General features: G+C 34.3%; 4 protein-coding genes across 5 annotated transcripts; all 4 read right to left on the reverse strand.

Moving 5' to 3' along the window:
* Positions 1-7200: 7200 nt before the first annotated feature.
* LOC110703345 lies at positions 7201-10081 on the reverse strand. The gene is made up of 3 exons (XM_021881142.1): positions 9385-10081; positions 8371-8442; positions 7201-7568 (listed from the first exon to the last, which is right to left on the reverse strand). The coding sequence occupies exons 1-3, from the start codon at positions 9952-9954 to the stop codon at positions 7545-7547; spliced, it is 666 nt and encodes a 221-aa protein (XP_021736834.1). The 5' UTR covers positions 9955-10081; the 3' UTR covers positions 7201-7544.
* A 1526-nt stretch (positions 10082-11607) lies between these two features.
* On the reverse strand, positions 11608-18662 carry LOC110703346. Its single transcript, XM_021881143.1, has 4 exons — positions 17960-18662; positions 17142-17317; positions 16729-16952; positions 11608-13723 (listed from the first exon to the last, which is right to left on the reverse strand). The coding sequence occupies exons 1-4, from the start codon at positions 18642-18644 to the stop codon at positions 12895-12897; spliced, it is 1914 nt and encodes a 637-aa protein (XP_021736835.1). The 5' UTR covers positions 18645-18662; the 3' UTR covers positions 11608-12894.
* LOC110703347 (translation initiation factor IF-2-like) lies at positions 18589-19600 on the reverse strand. The gene has a single exon (XM_021881144.1). It carries the CDS (start codon positions 19030-19032, stop codon positions 18616-18618), a length of 417 nt encoding a protein of 138 aa, XP_021736836.1. The 5' UTR covers positions 19033-19600; the 3' UTR covers positions 18589-18615.
* A 2499-nt stretch (positions 19601-22099) lies between these two features.
* LOC110703348 (B3 domain-containing transcription factor VRN1-like) lies at positions 22100-25617 on the reverse strand. Of its 2 annotated transcripts, none has more exons than XM_021881146.1 (5): positions 25445-25617; positions 23717-23873; positions 23031-23616; positions 22742-22899; positions 22100-22585 (listed from the first exon to the last, which is right to left on the reverse strand). In XM_021881146.1, the coding sequence occupies exons 2-5, from the start codon at positions 23831-23833 to the stop codon at positions 22271-22273; spliced, it is 1176 nt and encodes a 391-aa protein (XP_021736838.1). In that variant the 5' UTR covers positions 23834-23873; positions 25445-25617; the 3' UTR covers positions 22100-22270. The 2 variants fall into 2 exon arrangements, with proteins under 2 accessions (XP_021736838.1, XP_021736837.1); XM_021881145.1 differs by lacking the exon at positions 25445-25617 and adding an exon at positions 24132-24473.
* Positions 25618-25786: the final 169 nt, after the last annotated feature.

Genomic DNA, 25786 nt, shown 5'->3' on the forward strand with positions numbered 1-25786 from the left:
TCATCACCTAATTATACTGTAATTAGAATTAGTGATGTGTGAAAACTCTAGAGAAGAGTTTGCAAATCAGCATACTTCTTTTCAGTTAAATTGAAATTAATGATACTAATTATTGCTGTTCTTTACAAAAAAAAATTGCCTGCTTGATTTTCTTCAAGGCTTGACAGTTAGAGTAGAGTACAATTGAAGGCTTGAAGCCTCACCAGCCACCAATCTCACCGCCATGGCGAATATTCATAAGTCCATTTTTTTTTTGAGGTGTTGAAGACAACCTTAGTTACATAACTAACGTGTTATTTGAATTGGATGGTGAAATGATTTTGGTTTCATGAAGCAAGTGAGAGCTGAAATATAAACATTGTAAATACTCCAGTCCCTCAAAAAAAAAAAAAAAAAAGTACTCCGTTTATTTTTATTAAAAGAAATCATCCTTGTAAATACTCGTACATTATAGTTTGAATCCTACCAAGGGAGGATACTTATTGGAGTAGGAATTCTCTCACCATCCCCTCAACTTCCAAGTGTTTGGCCCATAAATACTGATTTCAATGCATGGTTCGTGCAAGCGGATGCCCGATCCACATGGTGCATCTCTTCCAAAAAAAAGCGGAAAGAACATTGCATAGAAATATAAAGAACATTTAGTTTAATTGAAAAGAACATATTATAGAATTGTAAAGAACATTGTATAGAAATGTAAAGAACATTCACTTAAAGTGCAAAGAACATGTTATAAAATTGTAATGAACATAATTTGCAGTTAAATAATGTTCTATCTTCATGTTCTTTGATTGTCAGAATAATGTACTTTTATTTGTGACATATGTTAATTGTTTATTTTGAAATATTCTTTGAATTTTGTCTTTAGATTATGGTGGTTGAATAAAAATAATGTTCGTTACAATATATTATCATTAGAGATGATAAAAAATTCGGGTCGGGCTGGGCCTTAAGATAATATCTCGTGTCAAAACGGAAAAATGTAGTGGGCTTTTCGGGCCGAGTTTGGATTTTTTTTAACTAAAAATTCACTTTTAGGCTTGTCTAAACCCGCCCTATTTTCGGGCTGGATCGGGTCGGGTCGAGCCAAAGTTGATCACCTCTAATTATCTTGTTTTTAATTAATATTACGGATGTTCTTTAGATATACATATAAAGGACATGAAGTTGGATGTTTTTTTTTTACAAAATAGGTACATGTTCTTTATAAAACAACTATATGTTCATTACAATACAACTATATGTGATGTTCTTTATGAAATAACTATATGTTCTTTATAAAACAAATGTATGTTCTTTACTGAACAACGAAATGTTCATTCCGCGTTTTTAAAGAGAAAACGGATGCACAAAGCATCGTGCATCCGCCTCCATAGAAAAAAAATTCATACTGAATTAAAAAAACCATGAGAGTTCAGGTCTGGTTAAAGTCTTCCTTACCAAAAAAAAAAAAAAAAAAAAACTCGTACATATAGGTAAAAGGTAAAACTACGTACTCCCTCTATTTTCTTTCGCCTGTCCATTTGAAATCTTGTAGGGAAAAAATATACGAGTACTATCTTTCGAGTTTGGATTAAAATCCATACACGAGAAAAGTACGAAATTATATATAGCCATTCTTATTATCCTAGATGTTCTTGCTTCATCGTAATGTGTTTGTTAGTTTTTTCATGCCAAATTTAGAAAAATACAAGTTATTCTAGAAACGTCAAATACTGGGAGCCCAATATCATAATACCAATTCATAAAACAAGAGGCAATAGTTTGTCTATATTGACTAGTTACTACAAAAAAATCAAAAATCATGGTTTGTGGGTTGTCACTTTTAATTTGTTCTTAATTGACTTTTAGAAATATTAATTAATTAATTAATTATTTTATATTGTAATCCTCTCAGTCATATGTCATAAATCATGTAGAATACTATTCTTTAAAATTTAAAGTCTAAATAATTCAGCTATTATCCTTATGATAGATGAGAACGTTTGACCTAGCTAATTGATTGATTGGGTAAATACCCAATAATTAATCATTTCATATTGATTTTAATGGTTATTATCAAAGAATAGTTTGTACCAAGTGATTTATACGTCATATCATTGAAATAGCTTTAAAATAAATTAATGATTACAAGCATAATATAGTGTATGCGCCCTCACTAATTTCTTGACTTGAGAAACTTAAGATTTAATAGTTACCAAAATAAGTAGGCAATATTGAACATCTCTTTCATTATATATGCATACAATAATAATACTCTATCTCTTCTGTTCTTGTTAATTCGTTTTATTGTGTATTTTCAAAATCTACTTGAAATTTATCTTAACATGAAATTAAATATATTAATCGTCAAATTTATATATTGGAGACTACACAAAATGCAAATAGACGTACAATTGTATGAGAAATGGAGAGATCGAGTAGCTAAGCTAGCTCAAAGCTAATTTGCATCTCAATTAAAATGTATTTAATTTATCTGATTTTTACTTATCTAATAAATTTATTTTAGTGGCAGATTGATCTAACTTGATTATTCCTTATCACTTATTTTAGTAAAAAAAATAAGTGAAGACATCAATCAAGGAGAATACTTAAAAGAAAATTGTTGGCAACAAGCTGGTAATTCTACTAGCTTCTAAAAAATTGTTTTCTACCCTTTTCATCATAATAAAATATAATTAGTAAATCTAGAAGTATTTATTTAGAAATAGAATTGGTAAATATTATCCGTGATTTATTAAACTATATTATGGAGTAACTCATTTCAAGATCATTTTTTTTTAGGAGAAACTAAAGTTATCCATCAACTAATATTAAAGTGGTTATGAAACACTAAGATTTGACAAAAGACAATTGTCGTCTTAGTGCAACGTAACGTAAAATTAATAATAATAATGTACTCGAATCATAAATTCATGCACGAACATATACAAATATACAATAAATATCTACTAATTTACGTAAATGTATAAAATCAGGTTTAATAAGTTTCAATAAGTTTCCGTATCTAATTTATATATAAACAAAAAAACAAAAAAAAAAAATCCCTCAATTATGGATGATGCATGGCTAGAGTTTTGAAAAATGAAAAAAATATAATAAATAAATAAAAGAGAAAAATATATAAAGCTATAATCTCTTAATATAATTTAACCAACCTAAATACAGAATGAAGAAGAAGCCTTTGCATAAAAATTGTTTCATCTTATAGCTTGAACCCTTAGGATGACCGAAGGCGGGGTGGCGAACCGAGCCGAGAATGATCTAGACAAGTTATCAGGCTCAGCTAAGGCCAAATCTTTATCTTCAAAGTTTTTGGAATAAGTATAAGAGTTATAAGGAACTATCATAGGGTTTGAACCATAAGTTTTCTTTTCTTTTCTAAATTTTCTTCTTATTCTCCTAAAAAACCCTTGCATTTTAGATGATGAAGTTGATGAAATTGATGATATTGTTGGTAGTGATGAGGTTGATCTTGCCCTTGCCCTTGTCTCGGCCTCGGCCTCCACACGGGGTTGCTCGAACGACAAACGCCGGCCATTATGGTGTTCCGAGAAGTTTTTAAGAAGATAAGTTGATTGTGGGATGTTGTTTTTGCTTGAGCATGATAATGATCTCCAATGTTTGTTATCATCCATTGTAAATAACATAGAAATAGAATAATAACAATAATTTGGCTATAATTTCATGGGAAAAAATGGAGAATTTATACGAAAGAATTTCATGAGTTTGTTTGATTAATTGAGGAAGAGATATTAATTAATCAAGAGATAAAGTTTGTTGGCGAAGTCTGAAATAATGTAAGCTGGCTTAAGTTGGAAATATAACATTTGTATTATGTTGCTTGTATGTTTGACTATGTGTGAGGTGGCTGGATTGGGTTGGTATTTGTCATACTTGTCAACGGCTAATAATATTATCCTAATATTCTTTAATTTAATTTAGGAAAATTTGCAAATTGCAGCCATTTAATTTTTTTTTTTTGCAAATTGCAGTCCAAAAGTTCGTATAAATTGTAAATTGCAGCCCGATTCAATTTTTTCATCGGTTTACATGTTGAAAAATCTTCGGTTACGGTTTTAGGGGTCATTTTAGCCCTTAGAGACCCGAATTGAGCTCGGAATTAGCAAAAAAAAACGTAAGTCTCATATTTACAGTTCCCCACAAATCGATACACTTTTGTTACGCAAAACGAGATACTTGCGTTATTTTTTTTTGCTAATTCCGAGCTCAATTCGGAATCTTAAGGAATAAAATGGCCCCTAAAACCTTAATCGAAGATTTTCAACTTGTAAACCGATGAAAAAGTTGAATCAGGCTGCAATTTACAATTTATATGAACTTTTGGGCTGTAATTTGCAATTTGCAAAATACGAATTTTAAATGGCTGCAATTTGCAAATTTTCCTTTAATTTAAGAAATTTAATAATTGGTACTAATGTACTTTATAATCAAGTTGAGGTGGAATTATATATTTTTCATAATTTATGGAACATGAGCTCGTGGAGTACACGATTTTTTCGTATTTAATTTTGAGGGATTTTATTAGTATGAGTGATTGACAAATTTAAAATAAAAAATATTTGAAGATTAATCTAAAAACACAAATTGAATCATCAAAATGATGGACAATTTGTACCATATTGAGTATATAATACATGAAGTATATACTATTGTTATTTCACTGTAATAATTTGACTTTTACACTATTTATATATGTATTTATATTAATTTTGACTATAAATATTAATAAATACTCCCTCCGTACCAAATTATTCGCAACGCTTTGACTTTTTAACTATTCACACATCTATAATGAGCTCATAATACACGATAGTATTATTTTTCCTCAAAAAAAAAAAAAAAAAAAACACCATAGTATTGTAATGAAGAATGTTTGGTGAAGTTAGTGAGAAATTCACCTCTTAACTTTGAAACCACAAGTTCAAGGTTCACCAAATTACATTCGCTTGTAACTTTGTAAGTTGTAAGTAAAGGAATTCCATTATCCCCCACTATTCTCAAGCGTTTAAATCATACGAGTAGTAATTACAACTAGTGATTGAATTAGATTTCACTTTGGCCTCTTTTATGATGGATCAAAATGAGCCCAACATCACACAAGACTCAACCTACACAAAATACATGACTTGCTAGATTTTAGCCAAGCCCAGCACTTGATGCTTTTTTTTTTTTTTTTTACTCACACTTGATGCCTAATTCAAGTAGAGGTGCTACACTGCTACATTGCATGATATGCATATTTATTTCTAAATAAAAAATAAAATTGATGGAATTTCTTCTTTGATGGACGGAAAATATAGGACCACAGATGATTTAGTACGTATTCATAGACCACATACATAACACTGAATTTATCACTTGTTTTTGTAATGAAAAGACATCTAACCTTCCTCCCATGTATTTCTTTGTTCAAAAAGGAAAAAAAAAATCTAGTATAACCTCTTTTTTTGGGTTCTAAAGAGAGGCTTAGCCTAAAAAAGAAACAAATATAACAATTCAACAATAAAACGTGGTAAGGCCACTCTTATATATAATCTAGCTTGCTAAATAATTCTCATGGTGGGGTTTGTAGATCGAATTGTAGTCGTATTCACTTGTACATTTTCATATTGATTTTTCTTATTTTATATACATTTAAATGGTATCAGTATGTACGTACGTAGCTGCGACCACTCTATATATGTGTATATCCAGTTTTATTACGTATTTTTTTGGCCAAGTGTTCATCACCCAAATCATATGGCACAAAAATAACTCCAATCCAAAACTTTTGGGACTCTATGCCCTCCACACAAACTCCAAATATTAACTTATAGCTCTATTCTTTTAGTCTTTCATTACGACATCTAACTTCACCTTCATTCTATTATATATATATATATATATATATATATATATATATATATATATATATATATATATATATATATATATATATATATATATATATATATATATATATATATATATATATATATAGCCTTAAGCTAAGAAACAACAAACTCTATATACTCTCTTTCACTTTTCTAAACTTTTTGGCCTCTTAATTTTTACCTAAGCTAGCTATGTGCTATTCAATTGTCTCGTTCCCTACCGGTGCCAATGATGAATCTCTTGGAGGCCAACCTAGGAGAGGCACACGGCGGTCACCAGAGATGGTTGTGGAGGTGGTGGTGCAACGCGAGGTGGCTATAAGCCGCGGTAATGATGGAAGAGAGGGACAATGTGTTTGTTCACCCACAAGTCATCCAGGATCCTTTAGGTGTAGGAATCATCGTTCTGATTATAAGTGGACTAGTCATGCTAAATCTTGTGAAGCTCCAAAACCATGCTTTACATGAAAGCTGAAAAAGTATAGATATTGAATTTGTTTGTATTGTTGTATGATTGTGTATGTGGAATGGTAAATTTGTTTGTACTTGTAATTTTCTTGGGTTATTTGATTGTACTATTTGGAATTTTGTGAGGAAATGCATGGCCTTAGATTTTGATTGTTCTCTTTCAAAGCAAAATAAGGGATCTTGTAACAATTTTAGAAAAAAAGGAAAGTGTCAAGTGTCTTTATTAAGACTGTTTTCACATTATCTAAGAATTAAGAATTTGCTTCAAAATTTTAAATTGATAAAGTGCTGAGTTTAAAATCAAGCAAAATTTAGTACCTACAATGTGTGTACAAATGTGTAACATTTGACATGTCCATGTGATACAACGTGACATGTTGTGCAACCACTTGAATCATCGTGCCTCGTTCAATGCTAGCTAATGTGTGTACAAATGTGTAACCTTTGACACGTCCATGTGATACAACGTGACATGCTGTGCAACCACTTGAATCATCGTGGCTCGTTCAAAGCTAGCTAATGTGTGTACAAATGTGTAACCTTTGACACGTCCATGTGATACAATGTGACATGCTGTGCAACCACTTGAATCATCGTGGCTCGTTCAAAGCTAGCTAATCAATGTGTGTAGAAATGTGTAACCTTTGACATTTCCATGTGATACAACGTGACATACTGTGCAACCACTTGAATCATCGTGGCTCGTTCAAAGCTAGCTAGAATGTCAATTAAATAGTATGTTGCAAAATGACTTTCAAGCTAACATACTTACTAGTCTTTAAATTAGTACAAATTAAAACAACCACATACGTTGATACGTATTACTAGATGTAGATTACACAACAACTAGGATCATATTATAAAAGATCGATCCCTCCATAGAATTAATCTTCATATGATCACGTCCATTAATCTCCCAATACATGGAGAAGCTTTGTTTAACATATACATCTAATTGTACATAATTAAATAGCAAAATAAGTAATAATCACACGCCTTACCTTTATGCACAAGACCTAATGACCTAAATGTGTATAAAGTTCGATCTGTTTAGAGCTAGAACTTGGCACCCAAATTTAAACTTGGTAGGTAGTAATATCATCGATCGAGTATGCATGTATGAATATACTTCGTAAACAAGATATTATCGATCGAGTTGCCCTTATCTTGCCTTCCAAACTAGGCATCGCGCTTTTCCCCTAACTGCAAAAGTGAGCCAAGTGAACACATACAAGTATATATTAGGTGCTTCTTTTTTTTTTCAAGGTAAGAAAACGGAAAAACATTAGGAAACCCTCTTCATGAGGGGAATTCCTAATGCATCTGAGGAAAAAATAAGAATTAAACTAGAGTAATTACAAGGTATGATATCCACATATATATTAGGTGCTTCATTAGCTATGATCTTAGAAAAGTATGTATGAATATACGGAGTACTTCGTAATACCTAAAGGTGAGGGTTTTACTAGGGTTTGTTTAACCGCAAGATCCATTTCAATTTCGAGCTTGCATTTAGTTGGATTTAAATTTTAGTTGAATTACCTTTTTAAACGTCTAGGGTGGCTAACACGCGCGATATGCTCGCCATACCTAGTCTTGTTTGTGAAGCTTTTTCAGTTGTTGGGTTACATTAACGAGGAAATATATGTACTCCGTAAACAAATATATTTTTTTAGGGTAAAAATGAACACACATTATTTCTAAATGGAAAAATAAAAATTTGTAAATATTAACGAGGATAAACATGTAAAAGTGCATCATAGTAGACCTTTAATTTTATCATTTGTTATTCTGTTTGTTTAAGTCATTATTAGCTAGCTACCTTCAATCAAATTACTACTTCTGACCCAAAAATTACGCATAATATATAACGGGGGTAGTAGAACAACAAAACAAGCTTAATTATTAGTAATTATACAGCTTAATTAAAGCAATAAGACAATTATTATTATTATTATTATTATTATTATTATTATTATTATTATTATTACTATTATGAGCTCACCTCAGGGTAACAATTTTGACTTGTGAGTGTCTGCTGCTTCAAGCTCACAACAATTTCACATGATATCTTTCCCTGTCAAAAAAGAATAAATTAAAGCCCGCATAAATATTCTCAAAATTAGTTTATTGAAACTTGAAAGATATAAAGATCACAAAAACAAAATTGTACTCCGAGCAAGGGAGTACATTCTAAAGAAGCCAAGTTCTATCAACGTATAATTGCAATATATATGCAAGTACAGTCGTAGCTGTGTACGTAAATGAGCTAATATGTTCACGACCAAGTTCGGCTTAAAATCTTATGTTAAGTTAATACTATTTTTTTTTTAGTGTTTAGAGAGCCATAAGAGATGGGTGAGAATCGATCTCAGGATTTTCTGAAACCGGAAGGAAAGCTTGAACCACTTGAGTTATCCCTCACTCTCATCTTATCTTAATAAATAAGGTTGAACAAAAATTTTAAGCATGTAAAGTAGATCGGATGTTCATGAATAACATAGTCTTCCTCAATTGAAAATTAAACATAAATAAAAATCTAAGAGAAATAATTCAGATCAGTGACAAAATCGAAAGTATCCACTAGAAAAGAGAGATGGAAGAAAAAATTGAGACAAAATTATTTATCAAAGATATTGCATGATCTATACATAATGAGTACTAATTAAGTTTTTTTTTTTTTTTTTTTTTTTTTTTTTCTACAAAAAAAATTTATAATGCATCCAATTACAAAGAATCTCATTAGCCAAATATCAATAACTGAATACATCAAAATACCCCTATTTTATAATGTATCAAAATTATTGATCTACATAATTACATTAGTATAATTCATAATTAATTAATTTATAGATCTTACATGGTACATTGGCACAATGTACACAAAAAAAAAAAAAAAAAGCAATGAAGGGTAACATTAAATTTAATTTGTTTGAATCTGATCTCAACACACATAGATGAGTTTTAATTGACGCGTTACTAGTTCAAATTACACTATCAACGCGAGATAAGGGCTAACCTTAAGAGGAACTCGAAAGAAGGCAAAACCGAAGAAACCATCAACTTGAGTAACAGTATCAAACTGAATAAACCCTTTAGCCAAATCCTCCACCAAGTAAATCAACTCCCTAACAACTTCAACCCTAGTAAACTCCACTTTTGTGTCCACGTAAGACGACCCTTTAGCCCTCACGTGACCTCCACCGGACATCACGTGACCTAGCTCCTTCCCCCTATACCCGATCGCCACGTCGAGTTTAGAGTAGTCCATGGAGTACACCGCCTTGTTCTTCACCTTAACCGTAGCATCCAACGACACATCGACGGATATACGCGGGCGCGTGTGGATCCTTACGTGGTGCGTCCTCATTCGTACGATCTTTACGTCGGGATCCGACGGCCATAGTACAAAGGTAGATGTGGCAATGATTAGTAGGAGGAGAGTAGTCTTGTAGATTTTTTTCCTAAGAGGGGGGTCACAAGTAGGGAGGTTGAAGGGTAGGTGTAAAACGACGTAGTTTGGGGGACGTCGTCGGGGTTCGAGTGTCGGAATAAGCGGGTTTGGGTCGAGAATTTTCCTTGAATCCATGGATGGGTGGTTCTAGGAAGAGAAAAAAGAGCGAAGGAGAAGACAGATAGAGGGAAAGAGGGGAGGAAAGTGGATAAATTTGTCTATATCTTATAAGGTTGCATTGTTATCACTTTTTTCTAGGGTTGGTTTATTCGTTGTTGTGCAGTAGTAGGACACACTGCTTACTAAAAGAGTCAATAGGAAGCTAAACTTTACGGAGTATTATTATTCTTGATGTATTCCATACTAGGAAACACGTATGGATATACTTGATGTTACTTAGCTTAACATAATTATTGTTTCGGGGGAGCTTCGGTAAATTGAATCTAGACCGATGATGATTTATTGTCTAAACGAACCTGCACAGTCAACGTAAATTAGATGTTTTTGGGATTTGTCCAAGAATAATCACACTTGATGATCAATACGGCAGTGGCGGAGCCAGGATTTTCAACTTGGGGGGACAAAATCGTACACTGAATCTTCCTCTAATGGTACATTACTATTACTTGAACCAGCCATTTCGATACCATTTTCTTGACTTTGAGGGGAGCTTAATTAAGGTGAGTTATTAGACTCATTTTCATTGAGTTTCGGTCAAATCGTCCGCAGGTACATAAACTGCTTGAATCGAAGTTATGGAACCTTCTTTTGTAGAAGTAATTCTTTCCTGTAACGTACCCATTTCGGTACTAAGGGTAGGTTTATAGCCTACAGCGGAAGGCATTCTACCTTTAAACAAGAATTGTCGAAGATCGGGTTGTTTAGTTGCCTTGGATTTGTTTGAATTTGGTGAATCTTTTGACATTACCTAATTCAATTGAAAATTATATATCAATTTCCACAACCACATCATTACATAATAACAAAACCTAAGATTCTAATTTCTAAATTTCTAATTCAACTATACATTTCAATAATTTAAATTCACAAAAACAGGGGAAAAAAATAATAAACTATAAAACAAATTTTCAATACCAATAATTCAAAGACTAAACATTTTAATTTTCAATAAGTTCAAAACTTCAATACCCACAAATCAACAAATGACAAATCCACAATAATTCTCAATCGAAATTAAACAAGTAATAAGTTGATATATACAACACTTTCATCAATTAAACAAGTAATAAGTTGAAATTCGTCTTCAATACCCACAAACGACAAATCGTCAAATCCACAATAATTCTCAATCGAAATTAAACAAGATTAACAAGTAATAAGTTGATATATACAACAATTTCATCAATTAAACAAGTAATAACTTGAAATTCAGATTTACATACCTCCATTGATTTGGGTGAATTGGGTTTAGCAAAGACCGGAAGACCGAAGACAGCAAGACACCCGACACCGACACCGCACACCGGCGACACGAACTGTCGTCTGTCGAACTCCAAATCGCGAACTGGTGATTTGGGTGAACAAAACCGGCGACGGGAGCAGGGGCGGAGACAATTAAGGGCGGAAGACTGAAGACAGCAAGACACCCGACACCGCCACTGGATGGGAGAAGACGCGAACGAACCGACAAACGGACGAAGTGCCGCTGACAAGCCTGACTGACTGAGAACTCCAAGTCTCCAACTTTCGAACTTCGAAGAGAGAGAAATTGAGAATTGAGAAAGTTGGGGTTTAATTTTGCAATTTCTTTTCTTCTTCTTTCTGTCTCAGCGTGTTTCTTTCAGTTTTTTTTTTTAATATTTTTTCTTTTTTTTTTTTTGAAAATGGGGGGACAAGTGTCCCCACATGTCCCTTAATTGGCTCCGCCCCTGCAATACGGGTATGATATGAATAAGAATGTAGTTTAAAAACATTTAGGTTAAAAATATTGACTTTAGAAGTAAGATATGTTGGGATATTTATATAAATCCCTTAGCAAATGTTATGTTTCGGTCCACATGAATGTCTTGTCAAGTGGGCGGTGGATGTCCACGTGGCCAGAAGCAGGTCTCCATGTGGATGGCGATAGATGCCAATATAGGTAATGGGCTGGTTTGGACATGATCCAAATGCAAAAACCCAACTCGATTAATTACCTAATCCATATCGGCGACAATGTTATTCCACACACTTAAATAGTATTTTATTTAATTTTTTTTAGGTAAGACAAACATATATGTTAATATGTACTTCAATTCAGTACTTGTACCAGACATGTATTCATAACACAATACTTGAAAAACATACAGAGACACGGATTAACACATATCCAACACTAACAATAATTGCAAAATCATATTATGAGGCTGGTTCACACTTATATGGCCATGCCTTGCAAAATCATTTAAATCACCTAAATAAACTGAACAGCTCACTTTTAAAACAAAAACCCAACACACAGCCACCATACCCGAAATAAGAAACCGTTGTCCATGGCAATTCCGGCCACCACTGGCGGAACATCTCTGGACGGAACAACGAAAAAGAGGAGCACTTTCCTGTAGCCCAGGGCGGCAGGGCTACCTAAACTCTTCTTTCTGAATCAAGTGTAGAATACAATTCTGGGGACCTTTTTTTTTTTTAATCTCTATGATACTTACTGTTGTGGCTCCGAGATGTCAAATTTCTTGGAGTATATTGTTTTCTGGTTCAGAGTTTATGAGAAAGAATCTAGACAATGTACATATTAATATTGATATCAGAAGATAGCAGTCAATTAAAATGATCTAAGAAGCCAATAACTCGTGCAAGATCGATGTCTCGATGAATGCCTCTATCAAGTTTACTTCAGCAAATGCTTTCAGAGGATAATAATCACAGTAACTTCGTTAATTCAACCTCTGTATCTTCACAATTACAATCTGGCTAATGCAACTACAAATCTACAAATCTTCACACTTGTATATTTTAATAGGGCATTTTTTTCACCCCTCTCCTTCCTCCGAAAAGAACAAATAATTTTTTTGACAAAATATATAAACACTAGCTCCAAGTTCGGCCAATTAAATACCAGTTCTATGCATTCGTGGTTTCCTTTTGTTTACGACTCTGAGAAGAGTGAGAGTGAGTGAGACTCTTCAGATTACTGTACATATCTGAAGCAGAAAGCGCAAATTCTGATAGTGTTCGGAACAACTCTGGCAATCTAGTCTTAAGGCTTGCCAGTGACTTCTCCCTTACCTGAGTACATAGCCGTTCGTAAATCTCAGTATCCTCTTCAAGTTTCTTCTTAGCATTCTCAACCACAAATTCCTTCTCCACCATAAGTTCATCCTTGTGGACAAATTCATCTCCGACAGAAGCAGGGTCAGCATCATCGTTAGGAATCTTTTTCTGCATATACTCGCTAAGCCATTTATTATAGTGGCGCTGTTTTTTTTCCAGATCCCTTCTTGATTCTTCCACCTTTGCCCTTGATCTCATTTCTTCTTCCTGCTGTTGGACTATAGTATCCAAAAGAGCAGCAAAGTTATGTATTGCACTCTTTGCATGTTCGTCGGGGAGTTTATCAAGGTGATCATGCCAGGCAAGGAGGAGGACTTGAATGGGAGGATTCTGAGGTCTTGGGGGAGATGAAACCTTCTCTTTCAAGCTGCTTTCAATAGGAATAAGATTAAGTTTCAACCAGCTGTTAAGGGCTTTGATATACTCTTTTTGATGGTTCACCATTTTTTCAAAACTTGTGTGCCAGTCCTGAACTATAACCCAAAGCTGACAGGTTTGCTTGTAGTGTTGGTCGGTTGTTTCCTTGGTGGACTGGGAGATGTCAATCAATCTTAAGTTTGAAGCTATCTTTACCTGATTCTGATGGTGCACTTGCATAGCTTCCCACATTGTGGCCATCCTAAGAGACACCAAGGCAAAAAAATGAAATGAGAAAAAAACAGTAGATCTATGCAAAAATACTGAGGATGCATGAATGTTGAAAGCAATCTATAATTGTATACGACAAGAGAGAAAATTTCAAGATTCTGTTCAGATATATTTGAGGTGATCCTCTTACAAAACTTATCAAAGTCCTAAAGCTTTCTTTTTGTTATTTAAAACTAAAAAATTCCCTAGACCGTTCTAATAATGTATTCGCCATGAGCAACAGTTAAGTAGACCCGTAGAGACAAAAATTTGTCAAGAAAACTTCTTATATGTTTGCTGTTTGCAGTTGTTCCTCTTTTACAAACCAAATGATAGAAAATTTCAAAACCTTCCAATATTTTCTATGTGTAACCAAACAAGTGAAAATAACAATTTCTACGGAGTTTCTTTTCTCAAATTTTATATCTCTGTAGATTTTTCCATAATAAGGTGAACTCCAAACAATAATAAACAGCTTAAGAAACGAAATACTAGTCAGTAAAATGTATAAGGTGAACTCCAGTCTCCTCAGATTTGAAATCCTAAAGAAGAGACAGCTTATTGCAAGCTCAGACTTAATGAGCATTATAGATCATTAACTTTGACAATATTGTAAAGCAAGTCAGAGTGTTCAGATGGAATGATCAACTTTTTAAAGACAATAGTGTAGAGGCTCATTTTTATTTAATTTACAGATACTAACAACATTTATGGTTTAGTAATTACTGTCACCGCTCCACGTAATCATCAAACCCTGAAGACCCAACTCAAAATACAGAAGGCAAGATCCCAATAAGAGCAACACTGTTACTTGTCAAAATATAATTAAAGGTGACAATTGGATGATCAAGAAATGTGATGAAATTCAGCCAGTGATTCCATGTCCACACATGTGATGGAAAGAGTAAAATCTTTAATGTTGAAAAAGCAGATGGCAATAGAAGAAAGTGAAATGTTTTCGAGAATGGCTTTATTTGATAAATATTGTGATGCAGAGGTGCTGAAGTAAGATTTTGATGTAGTAAATTTAAAGTAGTCAGTCAACCCATGCTAAAATTCAAGATAAAAGGAACCTTTGGAGTTCGGACACATTCTTCACTCCTAATCTGGAACATATGATCAAAGGTTGAAAGGATTTCAAAGAAAGAAGCTAATGAACCATGAGTGCAGTAAACCGGCAGATTTTAAGGGACAATGGTTTAATTGGTTTGATAATTTAGGGAGTCCATTTATCACAACCAATTATGATAGGCTGATAGCTTCCAAGTGATGATGGAAATTCCAAATATATTTAGATGTTATCAAGAGTTTATCTGTTTAAATTGCAAGCATTGTACTAAATTTGAAAACCAAGAAAGACCGGGGAAGAATTAGATGCATCTTGATATGCCATGCATCTCTTCACAGTTCTGCATAACTGTGGTCGTTGGACAAAAGATAGGTTTGGCATCTTCAAAAGTACTTATATGGTTTTAAAATGTTCGTCTGTTTTAGCAGAGTACTTGTGATTCTCATTAATCTCATATGGATATATGATTCCTAACCTATAAAATATTGCTAGGAAGTTTCTACGTCTTACTTGTAGTGCTACCTTAAGTAAGAGGCCAAGTGATATATTTTGTATTAATTCTTAGTTTCATATTGGTTTATTAGATAAGGTAACTCATATATTTTTACTTCTATGTTCCAACAGCTTCATACCTAGAAAAAGTAACAATTTGATACTAGTACATGTGATTGAGTAGGCTTTTCTCAAAACACAAACATACAATCATATCACAATACCACTCTCTTCACCCAAAAAAAAAAAAAAATAAAAAATAAAAAATAAAAAATAAAAATAAATCACCACTCTTACATGTTATTTATTTATTAAAATAATGCTCTACTATTACTTCTATTTTACAGAATCATTAAAGCCCTCTCAACGCCTTCATTACCTCAGCCAAAACCACCTACCCAACCACCTATAACCACACCTCACCTTAGCTGCTGCCTCCATCAATCCACCATTTGAAGAAGGCAACTCCCTCTGATTCTCTCCCCCGATAACAAGCACCAAATGACAGTATCAGTTGATTACTGATTCCCCATTCAAGGAAGATAAAGAACAACAATGGAAATAAACCTCAACATCATGGCTTTAAATTGGGAAGGAAGGGAAAATTTATTGCGAAACTGAATATGAAATAGAATAAACATATTTGCTCCCATAATCTTATTGTCCAAAAAAAGAAAAAAAGAAAAAAAGGTTGAATTGGAAAGACAAACCTTTTCACTATTAAGAGACAACAAATTATAAAAAGTAAGATAGGAAATCCCTAAAGCAATCTCCTTGGTCCTTTACTCCTGCAACTTATCTATTCTATATCCCAAATACCATATTCGTAATTAAAAAAAAAAAATCAATTATGGCAGTTTATTGATGACAATAGTTGAAGACTTGAAGGAGGAATTGACTTCCCTTTGTGCATTCATATCAATCGAAACCAAAGACCAAATTTTACCATAGGAGATAAAGAATTAAGCTAAAAATCATAACTTGGCAGTCAATGCAAGAGGTAGAGACATCTGTATAGGGAGATAAAAGAATTCTGAGTAAAAAATAAAAAATAAATTAAGGATATACATTCTGCAGTACGAGGTGGGGTGTTGATTGAAGAGGGAGGAAGGATGAAGAAACAGATTTAAACTTGAGTACAAAACTCACTAATCTGCTAATACAAGACTTTTTTAGCATTGATAACTTGCAGAAACTGTCGCAAGGGAGCTATCAAATATTCAAAAGCAGAGGAAATAATCTACTCTAAAAAGAAGTTATACTGGCAGTAAAACATTGCTAAACTAAGATATACTGGCATACAGAGGAATATGAACAACTTAGCAGCTAATTCATAAACATATTTTCATCAGCAAACAACAATTCCAATGTTTAGGAGTGGTGACATTGACAAGAATAAATGTCTTGTATTGAAAAAATAAAATAATTAAACTTACCCATCAACAAGTGCCACAAGCTTTGGGTATAACTGCTCATCTCGCAGCCGGCTTATTTCTGAGACCGTTGAATCCATAGACTGCATATCCACAATGTACCTTGTGTGTAGATGGCTTACAGCAGCTTTTGTCTTCTCCAATGATTCAGGGTTGGTACCCCGTTTCTTTTGTTTGTTCAATAGTGCAACTTTCCTCTGATAGTCAAACTTCATGATTTCACCTGCCTGTCCAATATATAGAAGCAAAATAAACATTATAATGATGCAAACGAAACTATAGCTTGTTACACAAACAACTACTATTCACAATTGACAAGTGCAGCAAGTAGAAACTATTTTAAAATGACGATAGGATGTAAAGGCAAAGCCTTTGAAATTTTGAGGAAGGAAACTTTTAAAGGAAAAGAGAATTACCTTCACTTCATCATATAACTTTTTCTCCCAAGCAAGCAGCTTATCCAGCACAGTGGCATGAGTTTCATTCTCTTCAGAATCAAAATCATCCTTAAATTCTTCTGCATTGGGGAGACCTCTAAAAGATCTATTCCATGTGATAACTCGCATGACTCTTGCTGAGTGATCAATGTGCCCTATAAAAGCAAATGTAATTTCAAGTTAGAGGTTACCTTGTAGGCTCCTTAAAAGCTCAATTACCACTATACCATATTGCAAATTTCTTTCTTTCTTACAACAATAGTAAAGATCACAGAATTATAGCAAATAAAAGCACCAATAACAGAAGATAAGCTTCACGCATGAACAGCCTTGCACTAAAGTAATACGACTCTTTGTTATTATCGAACTCCCTTACTCACACAGTCACACACGAGCAATTTATATAGCATTTACAGCTTTATCATACTCTTCCAAGAACATTCAACCCTAGAAATATCGACTACTTGGTCCAAACAATCTCAGGCTCACTTATCACATTTCACACAATCCACTCAATCGCTTCCCCATCCTATCAAGTCTACCCCGTCCCTTTCCTATCATCATAACCAACTAACAAGCACCCTCCACAAATAACAATACACCCTACTCCACTTGAGTAATTTCACTTTACTAATTCTAAAGTACACTATCAACATGACTATCGTCGATTCAAGACAAATGAAACTTCAAACACTTTGATATCTACAACTCATCAGGAAAACAATGTAACACAAGCAAACCAAAGACATAAGAATTAAGATCATATTCAATTGAAAGACAAGATAAGATGAATATACCCCTATTATCAGCAAAATTAGAATGGTAATGCAACCGAGTAGCCTCAAGCATCTTGGAAACCAAATGAGCACTCTCAGAAGCTTTAAGAAAACAATCATCCAAATCACTAAAAATCTGAACTAAATTCACATTCTTCCTTCTCCCTTCTCCACCCCCACCACTCCCACCTTGCCCCACCACCTGCTTCCCCTTCTTCATCATCCTCCCTCCCCCACCTCCTCCTCCCATCATCGGCATTGGCGGCTTCTCCGATACCGGCATTACCATCTCCTCAACCATCTCAATCGAAGGCGGAACCGTAGTAGTAACCGAAGCAGAAGCAGCTGAACTCATCATTGCCCTGTGTTGATGATACACAGTACGATCATACTCCCCTCTCATATCATCATCATCCCTCAAGCTCCCACCCGGCATATCCTCCGTATTGAAGAAGTAATCCCAAGTTTGGTTACTCACCTCGGGCGGCGGGGGTGGCGGTGTTCTGCTCCCTCTATCATCATGAGGCGGCAACGACGGCGGAGGGGGCACCACATTGTTAGCAGTACCAACATTAGAGCTACTTGGAGTAGTCTCCATTCTACCACCAACACTCCCACCTTTGTTACCTCTCCTATGTCTTAATCGGCCATTAAGTTCCTCCTCTTCTTCTTCCTCTTCAATCGGCGTCAACCTCTTCACCTTCATCAATTGTATCCTCCGGAACCGGCTTCGGCCCCGGCTTGACCACAAACTCCGGCATCGACGTCGCGCGCTGCAGCGGCGGCGGAGGAGGCGGCAAATCACGCACCGCCGGGGGTAGCGGTGGCGCCTGAGATGGGAGTTCTCCGATTGAGGGGCCAACCCCACCTGGGGTGGGACCCACCGGAGCAGAGGAAAGAGAAAGAGGGTTCATCACTTCACCTTGAGCGAAGTCGCTGAGGGCGGCGCCGGCGTTTTTGAGGGACATGGTGTAGGAGATGTGCGCGGCGGCGAAAGCGTTGCGCGCGGAAACAGCTGTTTTCATGAACGCTTTCCTGTCTTTGCATCGTGACACTGCTTCTTCGTTCTCGATCTTCGATTGAGAGCACCCCATTATCTGGGTTGCTCTTAATTTGCAGAGAATTTATCTGGGTATGAATCAATTTGGGTCAATTTTGATTGAAATTCCTGGGAAATTGATGGAAAACAGTGGGAAATGGGTGGTTTTAGAAAATGGAAAGAATCATAAAAAGGAAGAAAATCGGGATGAAAATAAGGAAAGTGGATGAAAAAGCAGAGGAGGAGAGAGAATTTGTGAAGCAAAGATTCTTGAAGAACAGGAAAGAGCTGGAGAGAGAGAGAAAGAGGAGGAGAGAGAAAGTGCAGAAGAGTGTCTCAGGTTGAACAAAGTGTGAGAGTGACGTTTGTTTCCGTTCTGAAACCATTTTTTGTATTTTCTTTTTAATTTATGCTCTTGTTTTTTTATGGATTGAATAATAATTAATACAGTAGACTATGGTAATATAAGAGCAATTATTTTATTTATGTCTAGTTTTATTCCGTATAAAACAAATGCTTTCCAAATCATGTTTATTGTGAATTTGTGATACTTGTCCAGCTTTTCTTTGTACGTACTTCAATAATACTCCCTCCGCTTCCTAATAAGCAATATACTACTCCGTATTCTATAGATCTGTTACGAAATTTGTTCTCCTAAAATTCTCAAATTCGTCGGTTTATTTTCACAAACCCAAAACGTTGAACGGATATTTGATTGGTTATTATGGTTGAATTGGCAGCTCAAATGGATTATTCTCATGATGGAAAGACAAAGTGTGAAACACTGTGGCCAATTTTCAAATTGCTCATTAGAAGAGTCGTTACATTTATGATCTTTATTATAGAAGTGAGATTTCCAAAGAGCTCTATGAGTTTTGTTTGGACCAAGGCTATGCTGATAGAAACCTTATTGTTTCCTCGATTCGTTGCTTCATTTTACTAGTAAATTTCTTGGATGCTATCAAAGTCTACATTTATGTTACCTTGCCTGAAATTCGTAGAATTTATCGTAAGTTTCTTGGATGGTGTTAAACTTAAACCAATGTTGTATGTATCCTAGCTCAAAACTTGTAGAATTGGCTGAAATCAACACTTCATTATTACCAAAGTGTTGCTCTATTGTCCACTTGTCCTGTGTATATTATTTACATTGTTGTTAATTGTGATCAAATACTCGTATACTTGTATGACATATTTTTGACCTTTATATTGGTGGACTATGTTCGTACCCTCCCAATTACTCGATTTAAAACTGGGTTTATCAGCAATTGGAAGACATTATAATTTTAACAAGTGTGACTGTTTTTCTGGACATATTGATACAGTACTACGTATTTGTTGCTTATATTTCCATACAGATGTAGTGTAAATTCTAAGTTGGCTTAGCATTTTCGTTGTCAGCTTGAATCTAAACTAGGCACAATTGTGCTTATAAGCTGAAAAATATTAGGAACTCTGTGAACTGTTGTCTTTGCTTGATAATTACTGTTATTTCATTGAATCTATATCATGTTCTCGTATTGATTTAAGTAATGCTGATAGTGTAATGTTCATATTAGGATATGAGCGTCTGTGTTGCCCACGAGACCATAACTTTAGTGCCCAAACATCTGAGGGAGGAGAAAGTCGTAGAATGCGTTCACTTTGGATGTAGGGGTTGTGCTAGTGGGGATTAAGCTGCAATCCTAGGCTGTGGGATGTTTAGCACTATGTTGTAACTGTTTGCACAACCAATGACTAATTTTGCTATCTTGATATAGCATCATGCTTTGATTATTTAGGTTATGTCAATTACATCTTAGGCAAAATCTGTGAAAATGATTTGTGTAAGCTTTAAATGTATATCATACCAAAACTCATCAAAGCAAATGGAAATATGATGTAGTGATTTGCATTCAGGATTTGGTAATGCAGATGTCCATAATTACACTTTTGTGCAATAATAATGAATAGTTGCATAATGTTTTACAAGCTGCAAACATTTGAAGAGACAGAAGAAAAAAAGTGCATGTTAAGGTGAGATAATGTTTCATTTAAAATCTCTTCTATCAAATCTATTGGTTTCTTTTCAATTCTATCATTTAAGCCCGGATCAAACTAATAATGAATCTAACCAAATAAAATGAATACAACTAGGGGCTATAATTGAGTGAGCTGAGACTAAGCTCTTGGGTTGCTTGCTTATTACACTTGCATTCAAACTCGAGCTGAATCTAGAGCTGTTTTGAGCTTAGATGCAAGTTCAATTTTCCATATAACTCAAATTTTGAGTTATAAATTTTCAACTGATTTATTTAAGCTAGTTTTCTCTAGTTTTTTTTTTTTTTTTTTTTTACTAGTTTCTCATCGATAGTTGTTTGCATTTTTACTACTCCTTGGTGATGCATGTTAGATGCTGTACTATATAGAGTAAAAACTAAAAGTTCAATAGGTAAGAAAAAACACATGTACACACATTTTGACCTATTCACGAGATTGACAAATAAAAATATATTGAGCCAAGCTTGTGAGTCATGAATGATTCGAAGTGAACTTAAATATTTCATGAACTAGTTTAGCTAGTTAATAAAACCTCAATATACAACCACCTCCCCAATCATTCAACAAGTGGATTTCAAAATTATGACAAATTGTTTCTATTGCATCAATATCAAATCTAAAGAAGGAAAAATAACATGTGTAAGTGGTACCATCAAATAATTAAATTGAGACCCAAAACTACAAAAACTCAATGTTGTCAGAGAAGATCTGATCATCACATAAGCCAAAGACTCCTTTTTGTTCTCCCATTTTAAAGCTTTCATCTTATCTTTATTTTTCCTTTTTTGTTTTGTACTTTTAAAAGTGGCTTTAAAGGGAGGGTTTCAAGCCTTGCCTAGAAGGTTCTTGTCACTCCCACAACCCACTAATTGTGAGAAAAACACAACTAAGTTAACTTCCAGATCTCATTTATCAGATTAATTAAAACAAATTACATTGCTTTTGGTTGTAAAGATTCATTCTTTTGTCGAATCGAGATCAATGGAAGAAAAATGAAGAATATTTGCTACTAGAATAAGCTTGAATCCATACCCTGTAAGAAAACTTGTACAATTCATACATATCATATAATATTATTATAGAGAAGAATGCAATATTGCATACATAGTAATGCAAAAGGTAACAAAACTACAGAAGTCTGCATTTTATCAGAGCTGAAAATAAGTTGCAAGTCTACATGTTGTATGCTCTAGATTTCAGTACTTTATCTTAGAAAATAAACTCATGTTAGATAGTCAGAACTTACAATTACATTAGACGCTATATTTAATGCCTCTCAACACAGTCAAGGGAACTACTTCTTTAACAACCCGGAAAATGTGAACATCAAAGACAGAATATTTCTTGTTACTCAAATCTCCTTTCTGAAGCAGCTCAAATACACAAACATCATGCTCCTCAAGATTGTTCTCAAAAACAAAAGTCGACCACCCTGGTCTGAACTGACATTGCGAAGGTGTCCATCTGCATCCCACCGTCCAGCTCTCCTCTACTCCTGGAACCCGGAGTATAACATCATGATCAGACTTCTGAAGCAAGTGTTTTACAGCCCATTCTTTAGGGATGGTCTGCAGCCATAGTAAACCAAAGTAGCTTAGATTTGATTATTAAAAGATGTTCTACTTTTACATTGAGAGTAGTAAAATGGTTATGATGATTATGTCACTCTTCTTAGATTAGATCCTTAATTACTACGAAAAACAAGGTGTATAAGGATACCATACCAGATGAAAGCCGCGATAAACATGTGTACACTTCATCACAATTTCAATCATATGACGCCTCTTACTCATATGACTAATGGCCTTGCTAAGTGCACCTTGCTTCTCTTGCTCTGTAACCTTCCGCCTGTTTGATTTGTAATACTTTTGAGGTTGTCTCACTGCAAATAATTAACTTACAGTTGCATAACTTAGAGATATATATAGTTATCAAACAAATGAACTAATCATTATAGCATTGATTGCAATTATACATAAATTCTTGTTGGAAAATGTGTGATGGATTTTATACCTTGGCATGCTCTATTTCTCACATTCAGACTAAGATTATGAAAGCGCTTCACATTATGAGATGAATCAGATAATGATTCCAGATCTTCTTCTTCATGTACTATCTCAGTCCTGTTATCTGCATCTTTACATTTTGAACTCTTACTACCTCTGAAATTGTTTTCTTGAGATGAAGAATCTGAATCATGTTCCTCATCTTCCACTGCAATTACTTCTACAGAGTCATCAATATCAGCTTGTAATGTTCTGTCACCTTTAGATTCATCGTTCTCCACGTGTAAGAGGCTTCTACAAGTAGTGTTCAAGGACATGTTTGTATTCCTTGTGAAGTGTGAACCTTCTACCTCGCATCCAGTAGCATCAAAAACCGATACCTCAAAAGAGGAGTCTCCAACATAGCTAAAGACCAAGAAACAACCATACTTAATACCATGATCAGTCACAAAGTTACCCCAACCATCTGCAAACAGGACATCTTTCTCAGTTTTTTGTATTTGAACTTTCCATATATTCCCACTTTGACCTCTTAGAGTGCAAGAGCTTGAAAGGTCTGCCTTAGAGCATTCAACAAATTTCCTAGGAATTCGCTGCAGAAATTTTATCAAAAATCAACTGTGTTAGAACTAATATATGACTACAGTATTAACCATAGGAATTCCTTTAGGCCTATCAGGTGTGTTAACTTACCAGCTGTTGCTCAAAATTACCAATCGTCAACTTGAAAAACCGGTGCTTCCTAGGTGGAATCTCATTCCAATATTTGTCCTCCTCTAAAGCCTTACAAGTTTCACAAATATGTGTCATTTTGCTTTTAACTCAAAATGCCCTTCAAATAATCAACCACCTGAGACACCAAACAAAAGGAAAAAAAAAAAAAAAAAAAAAGGCATTCAGATTTTTTTTTTTAAAAATACTTCTTGAAATTGAAGGATGACACAGTGGATCCTCTAATGTGTTTGTACGAAAACATTGATCTAAATTTTAATGACAACAGGAGAGATCATGACTCAACTCTGTCTATTTAATCTGATAAAAAGAGTCTAACAAACCATGGAGATTCTCAATCCAACAACAAATAATGAAAAATAAAGGACAAAAGTACCTTAAGACGCTTGGTAACTGAGAAAATTAAAAGAAAGCACAATAGTTGGCTCATGCTCAGCTTCTTCTAGCTATGTTACGGTTCTACAGAAGTTGCAGCATACAAATATTTTGATGAGATAAATGGAGAAGATAGAAAAATGACTAGGATGATTAAATGGGCATAGGTAAAGTTTTTGCCAGTTTTGTAAAGCTCAACTGCTCAAGTCAATGAGATAGCAGAAAAGGAAAGAATCACAGAAGTGTAGAGGAGGGAATTTTGGGGAAGTTTAACAATGATATATCGAGGGTCTATTTATTTAAAACCTGAGAACGACATTAAACTAATTTTCACTGTAATGGTTTATTTCTTCTTATATTTTTATGAAAAAAAAATAGGGGCTTCTTAGACTTAGTTTCCTTGGTTATTATGCAATTTGCCAATTTCCTATGTTAGGCATCTACCAATGTATGTGAATGTATATGCAACAATTTTTTTTCGCTTTTTTTCAGCTTATAATAATACATATAAGAACAATGTCAAAACCCTGTAAGAAAACTTGCAAGTAACAAGCGATATGAATCATATAAATTAACTTAGAAATACTCATAGGAACTCTGTTGAGCCTTTTCAAGCATGTTAATAGACAACTTATTACCAACCTAAGAATTATTTTGAAAATGAAGAGCTGATGCATTAAGGGTGGGATGTCATGCCAATTATGTAACTCTCACAAATACGAAGTATAGGATACAAATACTTTCAAAGTACAATTCACACGCGAATGACAAAAACAAAGAAGGATTGTTTTTAATAAGGAAAATTAGCCTCATTCCTCAGTCAGAGGTGATCTTTCCTCGTTTCAATCATAAGAAATATACAAATAGTCGCATGTTCTCCTTTGGTGATCTCATTTTCTGATGTACAAATAGTTTAAATCACAAAAAAAGTGATCTAAAGAATGAAAAATGGAAAGTATCATAACTTAACAAAGTACATTAACGTCTAGACAAAGCCAAGGGGATTTTCAAGTGCAGTTAAATCAAACAAACGTCTAGACAAGCCAAAGGGATTTTCAAGTGCAGTTCAGAAAAAACTTCTGCATAATAAGTAGTCTTGCACTCATACAGAAAGAAGTAACAAGATAACATAAGGATTTACAATTTTACACGCATAAGAGAACCTAAACGAAGCAATAAACACAATTTAGTCCAAGCAGAAACTTGAAGTCATATTACTCTCTACTATTATACAGCTAGATCATAAAACAATCTAAAAGAGATTAACAAAAACAAAAGACAAAAAAAAATCTAGCAGCAGGACTGTCAACTTACAGGAGTTGTAGGCTTAACCGGCACAAAACTGAAAGGCTTCACTAATCTCTTAAGAGCATCAACAATACCACAAAAAAGTTTTCTAGCTCAAGTTCTTTTGGAGCTGCATAGAATTCTCCAATAAGAGAATAATGGTGGTGAGCGAAAAAGCAATGTGAAGGATGATTACTGAAGGAGATGGGCATAGTTGTGTTTTGCTGGTTAAGGGATATGAGAGCTAAAATAGAACTGACAGAGTGAGTTGTCATGGAGGGATTTTTGGCAATGTTTAAAATGATGTTACTTACGAACCATTAAGTTGGATTAAACTTGATTACAAGTTTACAACGCATCACTACTTTT

This window comes from Chenopodium quinoa, unplaced genomic scaffold (genome assembly GCF_001683475.1).
Source record: "Chenopodium quinoa cultivar QQ74 unplaced genomic scaffold, ASM168347v1, whole genome shotgun sequence".
In the NCBI taxonomy this organism is placed as follows: Eukaryota; Viridiplantae; Streptophyta; class Magnoliopsida; order Caryophyllales; family Amaranthaceae; genus Chenopodium; species Chenopodium quinoa.

Coding starts and splice junctions, on each gene's coding strand:
- LOC110703345 (XM_021881142.1), bottom strand. CDS start 9,954: ATGGATTCAAGGAAAATTCTCGACCCAAACCCGCTTATTCCGACACTC. Junction 8,443..9,384: donor TCTTTCGAGTTCCTCTTAAG/GTTAGCCCTTAT, acceptor CTTTTTTGACAG/GGAAAGATATCATGTGAAAT. Junction 7,569..8,370: donor GTCAAAATTGTTACCCTGAG/GTGAGCTCATAA, acceptor TCACTTTTGCAG/TTAGGGGAAAAGCGCGATGC.
- LOC110703346 (XM_021881143.1), bottom strand. CDS start 18,644: ATGAAGGTGAAGAGGTTGACGCCGATTGAAGAGGAAGAAGAAGAGGAG. Junction 17,318..17,959: donor TAATTTTGCTGATAATAGGG/GTATATTCATCT, acceptor TTGCTTTTATAG/GGCACATTGATCACTCAGCA. Junction 13,724..16,728: donor CTTGTGGCACTTGTTGATGG/GTAAGTTTAATT, acceptor GGTGTCTCTTAG/GATGGCCACAATGTGGGAAG.
- LOC110703347 (XM_021881144.1), bottom strand. CDS start 19,032: ATGGGGTGCTCTCAATCGAAGATCGAGAACGAAGAAGCAGTGTCACGA.
- LOC110703348 (XM_021881146.1), bottom strand. CDS start 23,833: ATGACACATATTTGTGAAACTTGTAAGGCTTTAGAGGAGGACAAATAT. Junction 22,900..23,030: donor GAGAAATAGAGCATGCCAAG/GTATAAAATCCA, acceptor AATTATTTGCAG/TGAGACAACCTCAAAAGTAT. Junction 22,586..22,741: donor TTTATCGCGGCTTTCATCTG/GTATGGTATCCT, acceptor CTATGGCTGCAG/ACCATCCCTAAAGAATGGGC.